This window comes from Diuraphis noxia, unplaced genomic scaffold (genome assembly GCF_037042655.1).
Source record: "Diuraphis noxia isolate RWA-SAM2 unplaced genomic scaffold, SU_Dnox_SAM2 contig0004, whole genome shotgun sequence".
In the NCBI taxonomy this organism is placed as follows: Eukaryota; Metazoa; Arthropoda; class Insecta; order Hemiptera; family Aphididae; genus Diuraphis; species Diuraphis noxia.
Window position 1 is genome coordinate 57039978 of NW_028301714.1, and position 22310 is coordinate 57062287.

Genomic DNA, 22310 nt, shown 5'->3' on the forward strand with positions numbered 1-22310 from the left:
TAATTTGTAACTAATTTAAAACAAAACCAATTTTTGAAAATTTCATAAAACCATAATAACAATAAATAAAACTGTTCTCGTATTTTTTAATAGGTACGCTTTATTAACTTATGTATAGTTATAAAGTTGTTAAATACTAAAAAAACCCATTAAATTTACGTAAAATAGAAAATAGATAGGCCCTACTCGTATCTATATAATACGATCTTAGGTATACACAACTGTATTACTGTATACTCAAAGTCTATACGACTCTATAGTTTATTGCAGCCTGCAGATAACTACTCCATCAATTTTTCACTACTATGATAATATAGAATAATTCAATAATGTAAACGGTATTATATTATTGTGACAATAATGTTATAAATAAATAATTTTTGGTACTGATGACTGTACAGGGTTAGGATCAATAGAATCTAATGGTAACTTTATGCTTCCTGTTCTTGATATTAAGTTACTAAATGCTTTGTCAATTTTACTGTCATGTATAAATCCATATTTTTTGAATCTAGGTTCAAGGATTGTGGCTTGGGAAATAATCTCATTGTCCTCAATTTCTTCATAACGTTTATTTAGTGCGGATTTAAGAAAAAGAGCCTACTGATTTACTTCAAAAGTAATAGAGATATTAGAAGTAAATGGTTCTACTGTATGGAACATAGAATTTACTTATATACTAATATCTTAAGTTATTTAAAACATTTGAAATATTCTGTTTTTTTATTTTTTTGTTTTTTAAATGTCAATAAAATTGCATTCATTGATTCAAAAAACTTAAAAATGTAATACAAGGTTTCCTATAAGTTGATATAATAGCAGTTGGAAGATATTAAAAATACATATACACGTTTTTTTCATATCTGTTTGCTCAAATTTTTTTAATTGAACATATAAAAATTGTTTAACTTTAATAGCTAAAGATTGAAAATTTTAAACAAGGTTCTACGTAACTACAATAAGTAGTTAATACCGCAACAAATACAATCTAACTCTATATAAACACAGTTTTTTTTCCAGTATTTAAAGTTTTAATTTGTATGAAATATTAAATAATCCAGAATAACAATTTTAGTAATAGTTGTAATTTTAAAATATTATTCGTTGGGTACTTTAATTTCTAGAACTTACTTTATATTCTATTATTAGTTTTTAATGTTGTTAATGACTTATATTAAATTGTATATATACCTACTATAAGTGACTAGGTGAGTTGGGTACTTAATGAATTTGATTTGATTAATTTTGATAGGTATCTCCACTTTTTTTTTTTTTAAATAACATAATTAATATAGGATAACATATCCTAGTATCCACTCAGAATCGTTTTTCGTATATAATGATATATTCAAATTATGAATTCAAATTTAATACCATCCATTACAGTAATCCACTTGTAACCTACTGGCTTCTGAACAACAGAGTGACATCCACTAACTTTGGGGATTATGATGAAGACAATATAAATGAGTGGATGCTTATGGATACAAATGATCCTGGAAAAAAATACTTTCAGAAGATGAAATTGTCCGTAGCTTATTTGAAAAAGAGGAAAATGAAACTGACAATTTGACTGAAGGTGAAAATGGGCCGTCTCATTCTAAAGCTTTTGATGCATTGGATTTGGCGTTTAAATGGTTTGAGAGGCAAGAAGAAGAAACACCACTCAATTGTTGCAATTAAGAAGATTGTGAGACATAGCTATTCTTAAAAAAAAGTCAACCATGAAGCAAACTAAAATATCACCATTTTTAAAAATAAAATAAATATAATGTGCCAAGTCAGTTTTTTTTTTTTGGTTTCAAAATATGTCACATATTATCATAGGCTTGTCCACGGGTGGGGGGGGGGGGTGCAGGGTATGCACCTGCAACCTCTGCAATTTCAAGTGGCACCATGAATTAAGAAAAATTATTCAAAAAAGGGGGCTAGGGCAGTAGGGCTCATTAGCCCCTTGGGTACGCACCAGGTTGCACCCTCTGCGTCAAAGGTCTAGACACGCCTATGCATATTATAATATTAAGGCTTATTTTGTTTCAGTTAAATTGTTAAATATAATAAATAATAAAATTATTTGTTCATGGTTTCTAATTTTAAATTATATTACATATATATTATTAATAAATAAATACATTGAATTACATATCTACAATATATTCATACAAATATATAACTTTTGATATATCATACGTCAATCATCCTGACGTTTGCATTTTGCTTATCCGGATTCCGGAATTCCGGATCACCCTTGCCATTAATATTAATGATTAATTAGTCCGGAATCTAACTTAACTATAACTCTCAATTTTAGGCAAAAATAGATTACCCAGAAATGATAAAACCTTGCTTCTCTGCTGATTTAAGTTGCTCTTCATTATCCGTTAAGGTACTTAATTAATAATGATATTGGAAATAAATTAAACAATTGACACATATTTATTATGATATTTATATATTTATTTTTAATATAAGGTATTGACCAGTGATATTTCATTAGAAGGTATAGAAAAGCTGAACGACACTCTCGATACTTGTACTTCTGTATCTCTGAAATCTTATTCACCTTCAGCTGAAGTACCTAGTTTGAAAACAAAACGCTTAAAGTTATGTAATTATGTATTTTTTTTTTTTTAGTTGTTAAGAAGTAATGTTGAGTATGACAAGGTAGAAAAAAAAGTCCTATGTTAACTCCTTTAAAATCTGATGAATTTAATATAAACCATCCAGCAGTTAAGGTATCAATTAAAAATTATACTATTTTCTTTATATATAGATTAGTATGATTAGGTAACTAAAAAAAGTATATATTTTTATTCAGAAAAAGTACAAAGCAAGCTATCAAGCATTAAGTGTTCGTGCTGACTCTGATACACCAAATCGTATTTTCCTAAAAAATGGTATCCAAAAATTATCATATGAACTTGCTGCTAAAAATAAAAAATTGAAAGTTCTTCAACAACGAGTCAGACGGCAGGAAAAAATAATTTTATCTATGTCTGCCATCATTGATAAGCTGAAAAACCAAAATTTACTAAATGATGATGCTTCTGAAATTTTGCTAGATAATTTTGGTAAGCATAAACATCTCATAAACAATTGGGCTAAAAAAAATTCGGGACAAAAAGTACCTAAAAAGTATAGTCCAGAAGTTCGTCAATTTGCTCTTTCGTTACATTTCTTTTCGGCTAAGGCTTATACTTATGTAAGAAAACAGTTCAATACTATATTACCACACCCTAGAACTTTAAGTAAGTGGTACTCCCATGTTAATGCTGATCCAGGATTTACAGAAGAAGCATTAAAATCACTATCCTTAAAAGTTAAAAATTCAACAATTCCTATTTATTGTTCACTTATAATGGATGAAATGGCTATTCGGCAAAATATTGAATTTGACAGTTCCGATGGAAAATATTATGGCCGTGTTGATCTGGGTAATGGATTAGATGGCGACAGCTTGGAAATGGCTAAAGAAGCATTTGTATTTTTAGTTGTTGCTATTAATGAACATTGGAAGTTACCTATTGCTTATTTCTTAACGGCTAGCTTAAATAGTTCACAAAAATCAGAACTTATTACTCATGCACTATCTCTACTACATGAAACTGGAGTAAAGATAGTGAGTTTGACATTTGATGGCTGCTCTACCAATGTAACTGCAACTAAGCTTTTAGGATGCAATTTAAATTCAGAAAACTTAGTAACTACATTTATGTATAATAATAAGGACATTAAAATGCCCATAGAAATTATATTAGATGCTGCACATATGCTCAAGTTAGTTAGGAATGCTTTTGGGGAAAAAAAACAATTTTTAGATTTTGAAAATAAAATAGTTGATTTTGATTACATAGAAAAGCTTTTTATTTTACAAGAAAAAGAAGGTTGTTATTTAGGAAATAAAATAAGAAAACAACATATATTTTTTTTCAAACAAAAAATGAAAGTTAAATTAGCAGCTCAGCTTTTAAGCCAGTCTGTTGCTGATGCACTTAAATTTTGTAAAAATAATCTTAAATTAAAAACATTCTTAAATTCTGATGCTACAATAAGATTTATAGAGCTATTTAACACAGCGTTTGATATTTTTAATTCTAGGTCTTCTAATGCGATAGGAAATAAAAAGGCTCTTAGTAAGGACAATTTTAATTATGTTAAAGATTTTACTAACAAATTTATTAATTATGTTAAAGACTTAAAAGTAAAAGACAATGTTAAGAGGACGTTTCACCCGCATGTGTTGTCTCCGTCTTACAAGTGCGTAACATTGCAAAAACTGTTTTGCGCGGGAAAGAACAGAGAAAGATACAGTTATAACTAAGAAACGAAATTTTCACCACATAAAAAGGTGAATTTTGTCTGTGCAATATCGTTTTTATTTTTTCGATATCACTTATACAACAAAAATTCTTATTGTTTTATAATACATTAATTTTGCGTTTTTTAAGCATGAATAACTTTTTTTGTAGTTCTGATATCGAAAAAATAAAAACGATATTGCACAGACAAAATTCTCCTTTTTATGTGATGAAAATTTCGTTTCTTAGTTATAACTGTATCTTTCTCGGTTCTTTCCCGCGCGTAAAAGTTTTTGTAATGTTACGCACTTGTAAGACGGAGACAACACATGCGGGTGAAACGTCCTCTTAATGATAATACGTTTATTCCTGTTCTACAGTCAAAGAGAAAGACAGGGTTTATAGGCTTTATCATAACTTTGAATTCTATATTAAATTTGTATAACCGGTACATAGATAATTTAAAGTTCATTCGGACATATAGACTAAGTCAGGACCACCTTGAATTATTTTTTGGAACTATTCGGTCTCATGGGGGGCATAATAATAACCCCACTGCAAAACAATTTCGCGCAGCATACCGAAAAATAGTTATTAGGACTAATGATGTACAGAGTTACAATACTGGCAATTGCATACCTCTTGAACATATTGATATTCTACATTACAGTAGTTCTGATCCTGTTAAAGTAATTAATTGCAGTACGGAGTAAGATAATAACACAGATCTAGATGTAGCTGACGTTGATTCTTTTATTCATGATCACAGTTATATTGTTGGCCAAAACACATATGAATTCAGCGAATTTTCTAAAGAAGTTATTATTTATATTTCTGGTTTTGTTGTACATAAATTAAGCTCTATTATTAAATGTGAAATATGTGTATCATCACTATTTTCCTACAATAAACAAGATTTTCTCAATTCACTTATTACATTAAAAAACCGTGAAGGTAATAAAGGGGGTCTTACTTATCCAAGTGACGATGTAATCTTAATATGCTTGCAAACTGAAACAATTTTAAAATCTTATGATTACCAAAATAAAGCAATCAATAAATTATTTATTCAAACAAAAGTTCTTTCTCATTTCATGAATAATAATTCAATATTCAGTTATTTAAATAACCATAGTATAGACAGCAATAGTTCATTATCTGACCATTTAACACATTTAATTAAATCAATATCATCAACATATTATATGAGCTTGAAAATAAAATATTCCATTAAATCCCACAATGAAACAACCTCCCTTCGCATGTGGTATAATAAATTAACATTATTTAAAGGACAGTGATAAATTAATAGATAACTTAAGCTTCTTATTGCTTTTTTCTTTTGCTATAATAACTAATTAAATTTATTTAAAACATTATAAGCATATACAATTTAATTACCTATTCAATAAAAATAAAAATAATTATAATTTTTTTAGAACATAATACAAGAAAATTAAAACAGAAGATATAACTCAATTTGTTAAATACCTATATTCATATACATCATTATAAAACAAATATATTCTCTAAATTATAATAATTTAATACCTAATAATGTAATGTATAATTTATAAGAAGATTCTTCTATCATGAACCAGTAATTTTGAATTTTTATTTATATAAACAAGAATCATGACTTCATATTATATTATTTTGTTAATTATCTACTATCTAGACACGTATAAAAATAAGTGTCCAATATTGACAGTCGACGCACAATATTATAATTTGTTATTATGTATATTACTATTTAGTATTTACTTATACCTATATATATAAATATTAAAATATGTTTATTTGGTTATATTATTATGTAATGCGTTTATTGTATACTACTTATAAATTTATAATTTGTATGTATAATATTCATTGGAATAAATTGATTTTTAAAATATTTGTAATTAATATTAATTCATGTATTTTAATAGAAACACCAAATTAAATAAATCATTTAAGTACCAAATGGGTTAGTAGATTCTAGTAGAGAAAAGAGATTGTTGTTCTTAGTTAGGTACAATAAATAATAATAAATTAGTACAATATATTTTTCTTCTAAAAGTGGCTAGCCTGCCCAAAGTCTACTTGCGCTTCATGATAAAATGCAACGGCCTCTCTATATTTAATTTACTCTATGTTTGAGCCTCATGAAAAATTCACATTGCCACCTCTATATTCTTATTACTCTATGTTATATATTATCTATGTTTTAATATTATGTCGCTGTTATCAAAATTGGGAAATCTGTACCCATAGAGTAAAATACTTGCTTATTAAATTTAGCCATGTACAAGCTCCGCTAAGCAGGCTATTAGCTGACGGTTTAATATATGGCTACACTGTAAAATTAATTTACGCATGCGGATGCCATGTAATTTTTTTTATGAACCTAATGACTATTAGCATTTGTTATTGTACAATAGGTACTACAATGTTTAGTTTTATATCTTAAATCATTGTTTTGTCCGTAACTAAAAGTAATTACTATCTACCATTTCTTTTATACTGCTTATACTTATAAATTAGTTGCTTTTAGCAAAAATAAATAAAATACTATTAAAAACATGGAAGTGAGTTACGAAAATGAAGGTAAGATGTACATCAACTTCATAAGACTATGTTGTTATTAATTGTAAAAATATTGTTTCTTTATCACAAAAGAATACTAATATGAACATAAGTTGGAAATGCGAAATGTATTCCAAACAATCGCCCATAAAAGAGTCGAAAATAAACAAATAATATTTACTTTTATAAACACCAAATACCTACTGATAGTATTCATTTTAGTAATATTCAAAGGTTTGCTTTGTTATATTGATAAAATTTTGGGTATTACTTAATGATGTTTATTGGAAGAATGTTGTTATGTTTTGTATGTGCTTTTAAGTTTACCTCCAATATTTTTCTCATCATTCTAATAATCAACATTTATTTATTTACTGAAAATATTCACCCATTTTAAAAATCAAATGTTAACTGTTTTCTCTTAATTTGTTATCATTTTGAAAAGTAGCATGGCCAAAATATGTGTGCTAGGTATAGTTACTTTTATTTGATTCGACAGAAATCAATGATCTAAGTTCAGTGACTGGTTTCAAAATTTTTGTAAATAAAAATTACCATGTTGATTAAATTGTTATTCATACCAAAATATATGTGTTCGTCTACATGGTCATGTTATCTCATCTTATTAATTCTATGAAATCAATGAATCTGATAGTAAATAGGTTCCTTTGCAGTTTATAGAGCTAAAAACCTGAGTTATAACCTTTATATTCTTTGATGTTCACATCTAATAAGAAGAGTTAGAATGTTTATGATCTTATAAACTAAATAAAAATGGTTTACGCATTACCAATCGTTCCACAATTGTAGATTTTTTTTTCTTTGCCTTGCATTTTCAATTAAACATTTCACTTAATATAGATTTAGGTACTTTTTAAAATCAAATCGTTAAAAAGTTAACAAAAAAAATGTAAAATTTACATAAAATAATTAAAATTCAGAAATTAAAGAGAAATGGTCTATTTCTGATTGTAAATGAGAGATTTTCTCTCCAAAAACTTGGCTACACAGAAAATAAGTACAACAGGTTAATTTACTATGTTGTAAGTCTTAAATGGTTTTATACTTTTACTATCTATGTTAGTACTGATATGTTAAGAGGTTACTACACAACTATTTTTGTCTCAATCTTGAGAGTGCATAATTTAGCAAATTTGCACTCAACAGGTCACGTTTACCTCCGTTAGTAAGTCAACTTACTCTCATTATTAAACTACTGGAGTTAAAGTGATCTGCTAAGCGTTAATTTGCTATGTTACACACTTGTAAGAGGAAGACATAAAATATGTGTTTAGCGACCTCTTAATGGTAGAAGTCTAAGACAGAAGGCTGATATTAAGCAAGATACACAAAAGAAGCATATCACTTAAAAATCAAAAATTTCAAATTTCTTCATGTTGTTAAAAATCAAAAATTGGCTAACTGGTTTTTAGAAGTATTTGTAACTTTTGTGTTAAAGAAAAATAATTATATTGTATCAGATAATGTTGCTTACTTAGGTTTCATTAAAGAAAATTACATTTTGTAAAAATTGTTGTTTAGGATATGACAATGATTATCAGTCTAAATCTAAAGGAAGTATTTTAACTAGAAAGAACAATACTATGCCAATATGGGGCAATGAACGTACTATGAATTTAAATACCTTAATTTTAACTAATATTCAATCATCTCACTATTTTAAAGGTAATTATCAAAGATAAAATTAATTAATAAATTACTAAGTATTCAAATTAGTGTATGCTGTATTTTATTTTTAATTTTTTTACCATTTACTCAATATTTGGTTTATAGTATTAAGGTATACCTATATTGGATACTTTTATGCATTAAATAATTTAATATTTATTATTATTTTAGTAAATTTATATGAATTGAAAACTTATCATGAAGTTATTGATGAAATTTATTATAAAGTACAACATCTTGAGCCATGGGAAAAAGGTAGTCGTAAGACTTCTGGACAGACTGGAATGTGTGGCGGTGTAAGGTTTTAATTTATCTAGTTATTCTTTCTAATCTAAGTAGATTTTTTCTAAATAATTATTTATAATATTAATTAGGTCAGAGGAGTTGGTGCCGGTGGAATAGTATCTACAGCGTTCTGTCTTTTGTATAAACTGTTCACATTGAAATTGACTCGCAAGCAGGTAACTGGGCTAATTACCCATTGCGATTCACCTTATATACGTGCTTTGGGTTTTATGTACATCAGGTAAGTTTTTGATCAAACTATCCCAAAGTGTATAGTGGAGGATAATTGTTTCAAGAATAATTACAGTTCTGAAAGTATTCCATCTCCTGTTATGTATATACAATTTCCTGTTATGTCGTTTTAAATTAAATAGCTGTTAAATATTCTGTTTAAGGTATACTCAACCCCCCGGTGATTTATGGGATTGGTATGAATCTTTCTTAGACGATGAAGAGGTAAACTTTATTTAGCTTAGGTTTTTCCAAACTGAATAAATGAGGTTAATTTATATACATATTTTTATTCAAAATATACTTCTTTATATTGCATTAGGAAATGGATGTAAGAGCTGGAGGTGGTCAAACAATGACAATTGGCAATATATTAAAGAGCTTTTTGTTTAAATTAGAATGGTATTCAACACTGTTCCCTAGAATCCCTGTCCCCATTCAGGTAGGTATGTCGGCCAAATACATTCATATTTACCACTTTTAAATCTTAAATATATAATAATGAATATTATGAAAAATATTAATTATCATTTAAATTGTTTTCAGCAACAAATGGAAAAGAAAATGAGTGAAAAGTATCCTCCAGTAGTTGAAGAAACACCTAGAAGAATTAATATACCGGAAAAGAATTTCAGGTTTTAAAATAAGTTTTTAATTGATTTGACTTTAATTCTTCACGTGTATAATATTTTAGCAGGGATCGAGATGACTATAGAAATAGAGGGGATTTATCTGACACCTCAAGATCTCGTGAACGAATTGAACGTAGAGAAAGATCACATAGAGATTATCGTGATAGAAATTATGAACGCAAGCCCAGTAATGCAAACTCTCGAGAAAGGTTAAAATAATTTCATTAAATAATTATTTCTATACTGACTTATATATAATAATATTATTATATACAATATGTACTAATTAATTAAAAGCTTAATGGCTAATAAATTTATAAGGAATTTTCCATAAGAATAAGTTGTCAATTAAATTTGGAAAAATGGCTTTCAAACTTTCTTAGACATTTTTTTATTCTAGGAAGTAAAAGAAAAAATATTGATTATTCATAATTTTAAATAATTGTATTGGTAAGTTAGTATCGCATTAATTTAATATATCTGTAAACATGATGTAATTCAAAACTTATAACTATTAATTGCATAAAAAATATATATGATAGTTGGAAATGAAGTGTTCAATGGACAAAAATTCTTACATAATTTATTGAGGGTAAATTTAAATCATACTATAATACTAAATAAATATGTCTTCAATCTTAATTATATAATCTAATCATATTCATATATTACTATTTGTTTTGTCTTATTTTTAGATCACCTTATGTAAGTCGAAGAGATGATTATAAAAAAAGGTAATGAACATAGATGTTAATGACCTTATAGTAAATTTTAATAAATAATTATTATTTTAGTTCTTCTAGAAGTCCAAAATATGGTAGCAGTAAAAGAAGGGACCGAGATGATTACAAGTAATTTAAAACTTTTTTTTTGTCCATGTTTGCCCTAATAACATTTAATATATAAATTAGTGTAGAACGATACTATTGCATTTGTTTATCTTATACATTACAAAACTCATAATTTTGTAATTTGCAACAATTGTTCTTTAAACTTTTTTGATCAGAAAACATACTTATTATAAAAATAAGGTAATAACTAATAAGGTTAAAAATAACTAAATAATAGTAAAAAAAATATAGCAAGTGTCTTATAAATTTTTATTAACAAAATTACTTTCTTAATTATAAAAATTAAATTTTTCTTTTCTAGGTCAAGATCAAAATACTAATAAGGGATTTGAAGTGCAAGATTGATCATTATTTTAATTTTTTCACTCCATTAACAAAAAGAGTGAATGAAGTTCTTAGTTTAAGTTGTACATATACATCCACATTATTTAATACACAATTTCTGTATTTTTAATTCATATTCAAATGAAGACAATTTTCAATAATAATAAAAAAAAATGACTTGTAATTAGTTTAAGAATATTGTGATTACTATTCAAAATATGTTTGATTCCAAGCCGTTAAAATTGTGTTCCTTAATTTAACATTTACTTCCTTATCTTCTCTCATAAAACTTTTTAATGGATATACTTCTTTCTTTTTTATAAACGAACTAAATTTATGCCAAAAACCATTATTTGTGGTCCTTGCATTTCTTTCATCTTTGCATTGATTGTAATCACTTATGGTATTTAATGCAGTTGTATTATCAAACTCTGGTATCCAATCATCAAATTCAGCTTTAAATATTGTATTCATTAAACTTTGATATACCATTTCAGTAACATTTTTACTGTACAGGAAATCAACATGGTTGAATTTGTCAAATTTAATGAGATGTAGCCCTAATCTGTTTGGAAGATGTGAATACAACTCCACCACATCCTAGGTGCAAAAAAAAATTAATATGTTAAAAACAAAATAATTTATTACTTTATTTAAATATTATTATGTGTTTATAAATCCATCACTGATCATCAATAAATGATGAGAAAATTCAATTATTTTTTACTTACTGCAGGATCTGCTAGTATATCGTTTTTAGCATAATAAAAGGCTATGGGAACTATTATGTTGCTCAAATTGTATTTTGGTGGATGTGAACAATTATACACCTCAAGGTTTTTTTCTTTCCCAAAATCAAATTGTTGAAAGTTTTCTTTAAAAGATGTTTTTTGGAATTAAATTATCAATTGTTTAATTCTAGATTACTATATTTACTTGTAGTGATTTCTTGTGCGAAATGAATTAATGTTTTAACTGACGTACCAGCTGGATTGTGTCCTAATATTATAGGAAGTAAGGTCTAAAAAAATATATTATTATAATTTTAACTTAGGCATAGACCTATAAACTAAAATGTTTATACATAAGTGCTTAAGGTAAAAATATTATGTAGTACACATATACATTTGTAGCCTGTAGGTATCACTAATGCACAAATCAAAATTGTGTACGCTTAAAAATATGATAATATTAACACATTAAACCTTAAAAAATAAAAAGTATTATCTGTCTTTTCTTGTTAATCGTTTACAATATTTAATATTCACTAATATATGATTTACAGGCAAACTTAGCAAACAGATGGTTAAAGTTTGATTCTAAAGTCAATTCTATCAGATTTTAAAGCTATAGCAACATAAAGTTGGAATTACTGAACTCGAATTTTATATGTTACCAATTTGTAAGAAGAAAAAAACACGAACGGACGCAATATGCTATTAAAATCAATTTGTAAGTTTGTACCAAACGTATAAAGGTAGGTCATTATTTTTCCGCAAATCAAGAGTTTAAAATAGTTTAGAGAAAATCTCGCATCTTCAATATAGAAACTGAACATTTAAAAAACAACTTAAACCGTTCAAACTCAAATTGGTTTCTTGGTTCTAGACCTGTTTAAACTTTTGATTAATAAACCTTATATAGTTAAGTTAGAAATTTATAATATTTAATAGATTTACCATATCAAATTGAACAGTATCCTCCCCGAACATTTTATAAACAATATACTTTTTACACAACTCTGAATTGATAGCATCATCTCCACATAAATATTTATTTACTAATTTGCTGGCAGCGTTTTGCGGTAAAAACGCTCCTTTCGAAACCCAATTCGAAGCTTTCTAGAATTAAAAAAATATATTAATAATATAGTAATATACCCACATTTACTATTCAAGATTAAAAGTAGGTAGGTAGATAAATAAATTATTTTAGAAGCTTCTACACGTACTTGTATTTGGTATGCATACGGAACTAAACTATTTAAAACGGAAGTCATGTGATGAACGTAGGCCACTGGAGCTAAACTTATTTGGGCTCGGATTTTATAATTGTATTCTGGCAGCATAGAGCACATGACGAAAAACATACAAGATCCCATCGAATGGCCTATGTAGTATAATTTACTTTGGTTCGTGCGTTCTAAGATGAAGTCTATGGTGGCCGGCAAATCATAGATTCCCATTTCGTGAAAACTATAACAAAAAAATTACACATTATTAGGTACACCTCGTGGTACGCACCTCCTATCACTTTATATATTATATGTCTACCTAGTACCTTCAATCATTGTGTTTTGGAACAGGCGTCATTTCAGGTTTTTTTTCGGGTGTGCGAAATTTCAAGCAGGCCATTTTGAAATTTCACCAGGCCATATAAAAATAGATATACATACGTATATGTATATTATCCTGCATTCAATTATTTCCATACATTATAGACCGGTTATTACAATTTGATTTTAATCATATAAATAATTGTGCATTCGTGGCTCGTGTATTATTTTAGGCTCAAGCAAGGCGCAGGCCAATTGTAACATTCTAAAAGTAAGGGGTGCAACCGTACACCCTGCCACCCCCCACCCCCAATAACGCCCCTGTTTAGGAATAGTCACAAGTAACCCAAACGAAATTTGAAAGTAAATTAATTACTATTTATATTGTTAATAATTTAAACGTAATTTAAGTTAGATAGGTACCTACTTTTTTAAGGTTAAATTACTAAATTACTCATTACTATATTTTTCATAAAAGGTACATTATAAGGACCAATTGATAATATTATTCCTATATTTAGAATAGGTACACCTACCTATATTTAAATTTATCGTGTAACTACGATTTTAATATTTGGAGGTGAGCATGCTTTGTGAATCATCATGTATGTATTATATAATAATATAAGGCCATTATATAATAAAATTGTATAAAAGTTTTCTAATAAAAACAAAACAAATTGAATTGAAAAAAAATTTATTTGGTGATTTTAACAAGCTGTAAATAATTGAAATTTAAAATCTATAAAAAAAATGTGACTATAGGTATGTGGTAATACATTATATTATAATATGTTATAGGTACTATTGATATTTTTTAATTGTGTTTTACAAACAGCTTTAGAAATACTTAGGAATCAGGTGATGTTTGGGGGAGGGAGGGGAGGTCAGTCCACCAAAAATATATAGTTTTTTATTAAAATGTAAGAAAGATAAATTTTCAAGTAAACTTCATAACGAATTCGAATTTTTTTCTTGGATTATTAAGATACAATTTACGCATAATATGTAGGCAAATTTTGCCATTTTGGTTGAAAATACAAACGGATCGAATTCCGTTAATTGTTAAAAACCTACATAAATATAATATAGCACACACTTATTAATTGTTTTCTTGTTAATAAGTAGTAGGCTACTTAGTAGTATAACTATAGCGTATAGCCGTATAAGTAATTAAAATGTTTGGTTAAGAGAAGGGTAAAGATGTTTAATAAGTTGAGAGGGAGCAATTGGATCCGATTAATTTAATCCAAGCCTAATTATAATAACTATATACTATTATTATATTATAATCAGTGTTTGAAAAAGAACGTTGATCTTGAACGAGTCTTATTCGAGGTATCAGAAAAGTTTAAAGAGTAGGTAGTTAATAGTAGTTTAAACTATGTAAAAAAATACCAAGTGCTAAATCCAATCCTTGCAACTTGCGATTACTTTTCTAAGTCAAATTAATTCACAAAGCTAGGTACTAGGTAGGAACACAGTGTTCTTCTTAATTTAAGGTATACATAAAAAATGAGATACATCCAAACCGTGGTACATCTACTATATAGCATGATATTCCGCAAAATATAACTACACTATACAAGAGCGAAGCCGAGTAATATCTACCTATAGGTAGTTCATTATGAAAGGAAAAAATTTGAGTTGAGCATGCTTGGTGAATTACCTTTATACAGTTTGTAATATAAAGATATGATAGAATGTCATACCTTTTATTTGTTTTTATACGAATTATTTGTCATTTATTTCTGTTATGTTATACACATACGTACAGCGATTATAAAAATCAGGCACGCTAGAGAAAAAACCGGTTGTCCCTCGATAAAAAAGGGTAAGAGTTAGAAGTTACCATTTACGAAATTTAATTAACCCAATATACTTATAGAAACGATATGCCTCATGCAATTGATTTTCTTGATTTCGTCTCAACTCTCTTGTGGGCCAGAGTAATGAGTATCAATCATAAATGTATAATATTATTATTAATTAATTAATATTATTTTATTATTGTATTATTATTTACCTAAAATTCCAAAATTCTTCACTATCTGGACTGATGCTCTTGTGAGCACGAGAATACGTGTTGCCTCTTGAATTTCCTAACCATACGTCGAAACCATTATCCGCTAATTGGTAAGCTAAAAAATAAATAACATATTATTATATAATATATAGTATACAATATAAATAGAGGTACCTAGAAATTACTATAAAACCATTAAGACCATTATTTTATCACTTCATTCATTTTCACGGTTAATCGATAAAATACATTTTTAATTTCATATTCCAATAACATATAAGTAGAATATTTTTTTAGTAGATATTCATAAAATACAATATTATAACATATAAAAATCAATTTTCTAACCTATATAGTCAATGACAAATTTTAATTGAAAACGCTTAAATTTCATAACAAACTATACCTACGTTTATGTCACATAGTTAAAAATTTAATTTTATATACCCGAGTTCACTGAAAAATATTCTGCTTTTTTGGAAGATGAAATAAAAATAAAGTTGGTACATCTCTGTCATATATAAGTTGTAATTTAGATTACTGTAATGGATGTGTTAAATAAATTTGAATTCAATGGTATTAAATCATTGTACTACCTATACGAAAAACGATTCTGAGCAAAGTCGGTATTTCGCACCTATTTCAGCCTATATTAAGTATTATAAGCATATTTTATTAAGTATACGCATGTATAAGACTATGAAATTATGAAAAACTTCGTTTTAAATTTTCTATCCTTATGGCTAAAACAAATTTAACATTTTATACATTTGAAACTACAAAATAATTTGCAAATGTTCAATTTTATAAATGTCGACAAAATTTAAATGCTTATAAAAAAAACAACATGTAGGTCTCGAAGACGTTCAACGAAAGCAAAGTGTTTTCACTTCGATTAGATAGTCGATCAAACCAATAATAATAATTATTAGGGTTAGGATGTTTATGGCTTTTGCATATTTTTTTTTTTTAGTCGTGCGCATTGCAGACCAAGTTATAAATACGTTTTGTGCGACATAGAATCAGATACATTCAATTTTATTTTGCATATTTTTGCATATTTAGGGATTTTTATGAAAAAATGCATATTTTGCCAAAATAAAACTTAAATACAATATAAACCTCAATAAAAACCCATAGATAGGCATCACAGTCGGTTTCAGATTTAACGAAAATGAGAAATATGAAACCCGTTGTTTATAATTAACTTATCTATATTACTTACTTATCTTAACTTTAACTCTACGTTTATTAATCATGTTTACGACCGATGATTGTGATAGTGTGTCGATAGGACAAAAATACAAAATAACTTATATTATAAAATCATTATAGAATTGCATCAAAAGAAAGCAGTGACAATAAATCTACGCATTTGTATGTATTGAGTAAAAACAAAATTAAATATTAATTTACTGTAAGTACCTAATTTCAAAATATCATATTTTTATATAATTTGTATTTAATTTTAAAGTTGTAAATTAATTTAAAATACATTTTGGGTTAGAAATAAAATTTTATAATGGCATGTTTAATTTTTTTAAGGGCATATTTTGATATTTTTTGTGCATTTTTTAGTGTTTTTAAGGTCATAAACATCCTAACCCTAATAATAATTGTCATGCAACGGAATACTCTTATTTACATCTAATATCTTGATTACTAGATCCACTTCTATTTGTACATTTTCAATATATCATTAATTACAGTCCCCAGGCATATGACCGATGCTTTTTTGTAGGTAAAAAAGTGTAAATGCGAAAACCATATTTGAGTGACTAGTCAGTTATAGTCATTTCAAGTGAGAATCGATTTAACTTTCAAGTTATTCACCTAGGTAGGCAATCCTTTAAAAATGTGTTATGATTTTAAATAACGTAAAAAAATTTAAATCTATTTTTAAAAACAAGAAGTGGGTAGGTAACGGTCTACTGTGCGGTATTATATCTATAAAGGCTTAGAGTCTAGAGAGTCATCACTGCAATGACTATTTAATTTGAATTCAGTGATATATATAATCATTGTAGGTATGAAAAAAAAACAATTCTGAGCAAAGATGGTTTGTCAGCGTATAATATTATTATTTATAACTAAGTATATTTTATAATATTATTAATTATAATTAAAGTAATTTATTATACTATTAGGCATTGTAGTACTACAGTAGGTTAAATTCATTTTTTTTTTCAAAGTCATTGTTTGTATAAAATATAATTGTGTACTATTTAAATGCTAAGCTTAAAAAAAGAATAGTATTTTTAAATTACAAAAAAATAAATTAAACCGTTATTTTTGGTCTTATGTAAGACCAAAAATATGTAATTTCATGAAAATCTAACTCGAAATAATCTTTCAATTTTCGTGATTTTGACGAATTTGTTAAAATTCTTACTTCAGATGCTCATAACAAAATTTTGTGGATTTACGCTCAACTTTCTTTTTTTTTTTTTTATTAGCTTTTAGTTTTACTATTATAGCTCAACAATTATATAAAATAACATAACTAGATAATAATAAAATATAACAAAACATGCAAAGAGTTAAATAATTTTCTTTTTTTTTATGTCAATTAACAATGAGACAATAAGTTTTAAGGAACCCCGTACTACACTTTCAAGTTTATTGACCAAGTTTATCATTTTATGTCGACAGTAAAAAAACTGATAAAATTCAAAATTTTCTTATGCCTATAAATAGCTCAAAAAGATTAGAAATACTTCAATATTTCATTCTATGAAAATGTCTTGTATAAACCGTTATTTTTCTTTAGGGTTATGATGAAAAATAAAATTGAATTTTCGAAGATTGTGCGTAAAAATCTGTTTTTCTTAGTTTTTTATTCGTTTTTTTGGCGCTTTTGTAAAACATTAGGAATTCTTATCATTTTTTAGTAGTTTTAAACCTCCCAATAAGTATCAACACGATTAAGATTCCTACCACATAAAATTCTGTCGAAGACAATCAAACTTTAACTGTCCTAAAAAGTGATAACAACAGACACAAAAAAAAACACATCATTATAAATTTATAAAATCCTTACACACATTTGTCATTTGCTCCGCTCGGCGCTCAGAATCTATAACATACCTATATACATTAATTACGCATTACTATATACTTAAAATGATGATAAAATAATTACCTTTAACCTAGCATATTATTATGTAAATTAAAATAAAAAGACGGAATTTTAAAACTGTTGATACATAATCAACCAAATTTTATTTAATAATAAATCAATATATAATAATTAAATAATATAATATAATTTATAGACCCGGATCACGGCATGTTTCATAAGCAGTGTACAGAATCGTAATTAACCATGGATTTATGGTCACCGCAAGACCATGCACGATCGGTATAGGTACCTATTTTTTTTTTTATTGTATAATATATTTTTCATTAACAATGTTAAAAATATTTGTTTTGATTAAGTACCTACGGAATTTTACGATTACGATACAATCTAATCTACAAGTAAAGTACCTATGTGGCTATATGTCCTATGTAGGTATTAACCTATCATCAACTACTCTGTACCTACCTACCAACCTACCTATGTTTAATTATTAACTTCAGTCGGACCACACAGACAATATAGTTAGAATAAAATAAATCCCATATAGAAATTTACGTTTTATTGTTTTAGGGTTTGTTCATAGCTCATAGGGAAGGTGGTTCAATAATTTTAAAATATTTATGTGCTCTAGGTATTACCTATACAAATATAATGCCATATTGCTATGAACAGTTATCCAAAATCAATTCCTTCGCTTTATAGTTTATATTTTACAAATTTGGTACCAATTAATCGTAAACCTCATTAACTAGATATGTATACTCCGTTGTTATACACACTAAATATAAGAAGTATTGTTGTCAGGAGAAAAAAAAGCTGATTTATAATTTTCGTATACCTAGGTATATTGGTCACTATAGAGTATAGATACAATATAATATATAGAACAGCCTACGTGTAAGTGTGTACCGTGTGTATTAGTGTTTTCGTAGTTTATGTGTCGTGTTTCGAAGATGGCAGAAAAGAGGAAACGTGTTGTATTAGGATTCAATCAAAAACTTGAAATTATTAAACGTTTGAAGAAAGGTGAAACTTGTTTATAAATGTTTATAATTTATATGTGTTATAATAATTTATTTATATGTTATATTTTTTTTATATGTATTATTTTTAAAGTACACACACGTAAAAATATAATAAATGTGTGTATATGTATGTACACGTTTTTTTTTTTGCAAAATTTCCGTTAACCGTCTATTCGATTAACCGTCATAGCCCCGGTCCTGACAGTGACGGTTAATCGAAGTTCTACTGTACTCGCAAAAATTACTAAATTGCTAAATATTTTCATTCTCTCAGTGCCAACTTATTTGGTGTACTAATGTTTTTTAAACACAAATACTTAAAAATAACTATGCTCTGAATGCCCTGTAAACAAAACTATGCAATTAGCTAATGATACCTACTCTCATATTGATTTATTTTATTCTAACACTAAATTGATTCTTTTTGTAATTACTAATTATAAATGTATTATTCGATTTTATGCGTGAATTATTTTATCACTAATCTTTATCCTGTAATTATTATTGTTGTATTATTTTTTATCTTTTTTTCTGCGTAAATGCATCATCTTGTTACTATTAACTTGTACTTAATACTTAAAACTGATATTGTGCTCTATCCGATTATAATAAGTAAATAAATAAACCCACTTAACACGTTTAAAATATATTTTTACCAAGTACTAGCAAAATATGGTAACCACATTTGCACAACCTACCAGCACCATATAGGTCTTGATCCGGGCCTGATAATATATTGCACTATATAGGTAGGTATAATCTGAATCGAAACTCACCCAGCGCTTTCGAAGGCCCGTTGATTATCCAGTCAGCAGAACTAGCTACGACTCCGTGTTGTAGGAACACTGGGAATTTTCTGTACTGTTTAATGGTTTTTCCGTGTGGTATCCTATGGACTTCCAATAGATATCCATCTTTCGTATCCACTATATGAGTTTCGGATGGATAGCCATGGCGTTTAATTATTTTCGGCTATAAATGTAGGTAAAAGTAATCAATATCATGGCGTTTATTAAACACATCACAAGTACGTGCAGTAACAAAAAGTCTTATAAATTTTTCTCCAATTACAAATTAAATTGAATTTTCTTCAAAGTACCGTTCTTTGGTACAAACAGCACATTATTACTCGTTATTATTCTGATCAATTCGTAACCACAGCTAGAAACATTTTTAATAACCCTGTCTCGTGGAAAGGCATGGGACAGGATAGTTATAAGGGGGTGGGGCTAGGTAAATTGAGTCCGAGATAAGTTTGGTACATTTTGAAAGCGGTAAATTGAGTCCCGGGGAAAAATAGGTAGTAGGTAAGTTGAGTCCCAGAAAAAATAAGGCAGTAGGTAATTTGAGTCCCAAGGAAAAACGATTTATATGCATTTAAAATTTAAAAATGTGCACTATAAAATTTGTATTTATGATTTGTGAACAATTCATATACATGCAGTCAATGAATGTCCTCAAATAACAATTTTATAGTGCATATTTTTAAATTTTAAATGCATATAAATCGTTTTTCCCTGGGACTCAAATTATCTACTGCCTTATTTTTTCTGGGACTCAACTTACCTACCACCTATTTTTCCCCAGGACTCAATTTACCGCTTTCAAAATGTAGGTTGGTTAGGTTTATTTTAAAATGTAGGAGATTTATTTTTTATAAAATTATAATAACTTATATTTTAATTGAAAAGAAAAAAAACTGTAAAAAACATTTTTAACCATACCTGTGGTCTAAATAGATTATAGACAGTCCTAAGTCTGTTAAAATGGGAAGGAAAATGTTAGTATAGTGTAGTACTTACCAAAAAATATTCAAGAACTAATGTTGTAGCTAAAATAATTCAGAACCCAACTAGTATAGTACCTACAAAAATCCGGGACCCGACTAGTATAGTGCCTACAAAAATCCGGGACCCAGCTAGTGTAGTACCTAAAATAATTCGGGACCCAACTAGTGTAGCAATTTTAAATTTGGGACCCAACTCGGATGCAGCCATAAGTATAATACCTAACTGTTCTAACTACAATATTGTGTTGACTTTCGGATGTCTTTATAAATAACAATCTCGTTAATAATACTTTTCAACCGTGGTTCTTCGAATGACGAATGTACGTATTTATTGTTAACAAGATTGAGCTAACCGATACAAAAACGTTCACTTTTAAGTCCATATTTTGGATGGAAAGCAGCCAGAAGACACGCTGTGTATAAAATTCATCCGGCGAATACAAAGGTCGAGGAATTGTATAAATTACTCCATTCGCCCGAAATGCGCTCAACCGCAATGAAAGCCGATTTCTGGACCGTCCCAAAAATATGGTTATCAAAAACGTTTCCAGCAGTTATAAAATATTGATTGTATTAGGCATAAGTAATTCTGAATTCACTACCTAGGCTAGGGCGATTTCTCGAAAAATATTATTATGGTTATTTTTATGAAAGGATAATTAAAACAAAAGGACGTAGATGTGTAAGCATTAAAACGTCTTGTGTTGTTATGCTTACCACACTTAACGAAGCGTCTGGAATATACGCGTCTGAAGTGGAGATCGATAAAGCTGCAATAAACACGTTTAAAAAAATTATTAAATCAAAATAGGAAATCATCATTCGCCTCATCGTTATTATGATAGTGTGCACAACTATTATATACTATATAGTATAAGTATCTGATTCGTATTATAATAAACGGGCACGAGTACGACTACACCGACCAGAACACACTGACGACGACCGGTCGACGATTCATCATCGTGTGTACAAAAATAATAATGAATTTACGTACATATACCTACGTATACGCGGCTGTTCTGATAATCTAATGACCTTTTACCTAATAGTATAGTAATACTACCGCACTAGACTGAACAAAAGCCTTACATACCTTGATACCTACACAATATCTGTCGACAAAAACCTAAGACAACGCGTATCGTATGCGTATAGGTCGAAAAAATAAAACAAAAATATTTTTTATTTTTTATACACAATGCTGCAATAATAACACACGTAGGTATATATTA

At 27.7% G+C, this 22310-nt stretch overlaps 2 protein-coding genes across 3 annotated transcripts; one reads left to right on the top strand and one right to left on the bottom strand.

The window, feature by feature from the left end:
* Nucleotides 1-6683: 6683 nt before the first annotated feature.
* On the top strand, nucleotides 6684-11062 carry LOC107165946 (pre-mRNA-splicing factor 38B). 2 transcript variants are annotated; one of them, XM_015514394.2, is made up of 11 exons: nucleotides 6684-6887; nucleotides 8409-8552; nucleotides 8727-8851; nucleotides 8930-9081; nucleotides 9236-9296; nucleotides 9394-9513; nucleotides 9618-9706; nucleotides 9766-9912; nucleotides 10399-10437; nucleotides 10498-10554; nucleotides 10856-11062. In XM_015514394.2, exons 1-11 carry the CDS (start codon nucleotides 6863-6865, stop codon nucleotides 10872-10874), a joined length of 978 nt encoding a protein of 325 aa, XP_015369880.1. In that variant the 5' UTR covers nucleotides 6684-6862; the 3' UTR covers nucleotides 10875-11062. The 2 variants fall into 2 exon arrangements, with proteins under 2 accessions (XP_015369880.1, XP_015369881.1); XM_015514395.2 differs by having other exon boundaries at nucleotides 9769-9912.
* On the bottom strand, nucleotides 10790-22045 carry LOC107165944 (gastric triacylglycerol lipase-like). Its single transcript, XM_015514393.2, has 8 exons — nucleotides 21793-22045; nucleotides 20063-20258; nucleotides 15180-15294; nucleotides 12830-13073; nucleotides 12558-12719; nucleotides 11815-11899; nucleotides 11610-11752; nucleotides 10790-11478 (listed from the first exon to the last, which is right to left on the bottom strand). Exons 1-8 carry the CDS (start codon nucleotides 21904-21906, stop codon nucleotides 11086-11088), a joined length of 1452 nt encoding a protein of 483 aa, XP_015369879.2. The 5' UTR covers nucleotides 21907-22045; the 3' UTR covers nucleotides 10790-11085.
* Nucleotides 22046-22310: the final 265 nt, after the last annotated feature.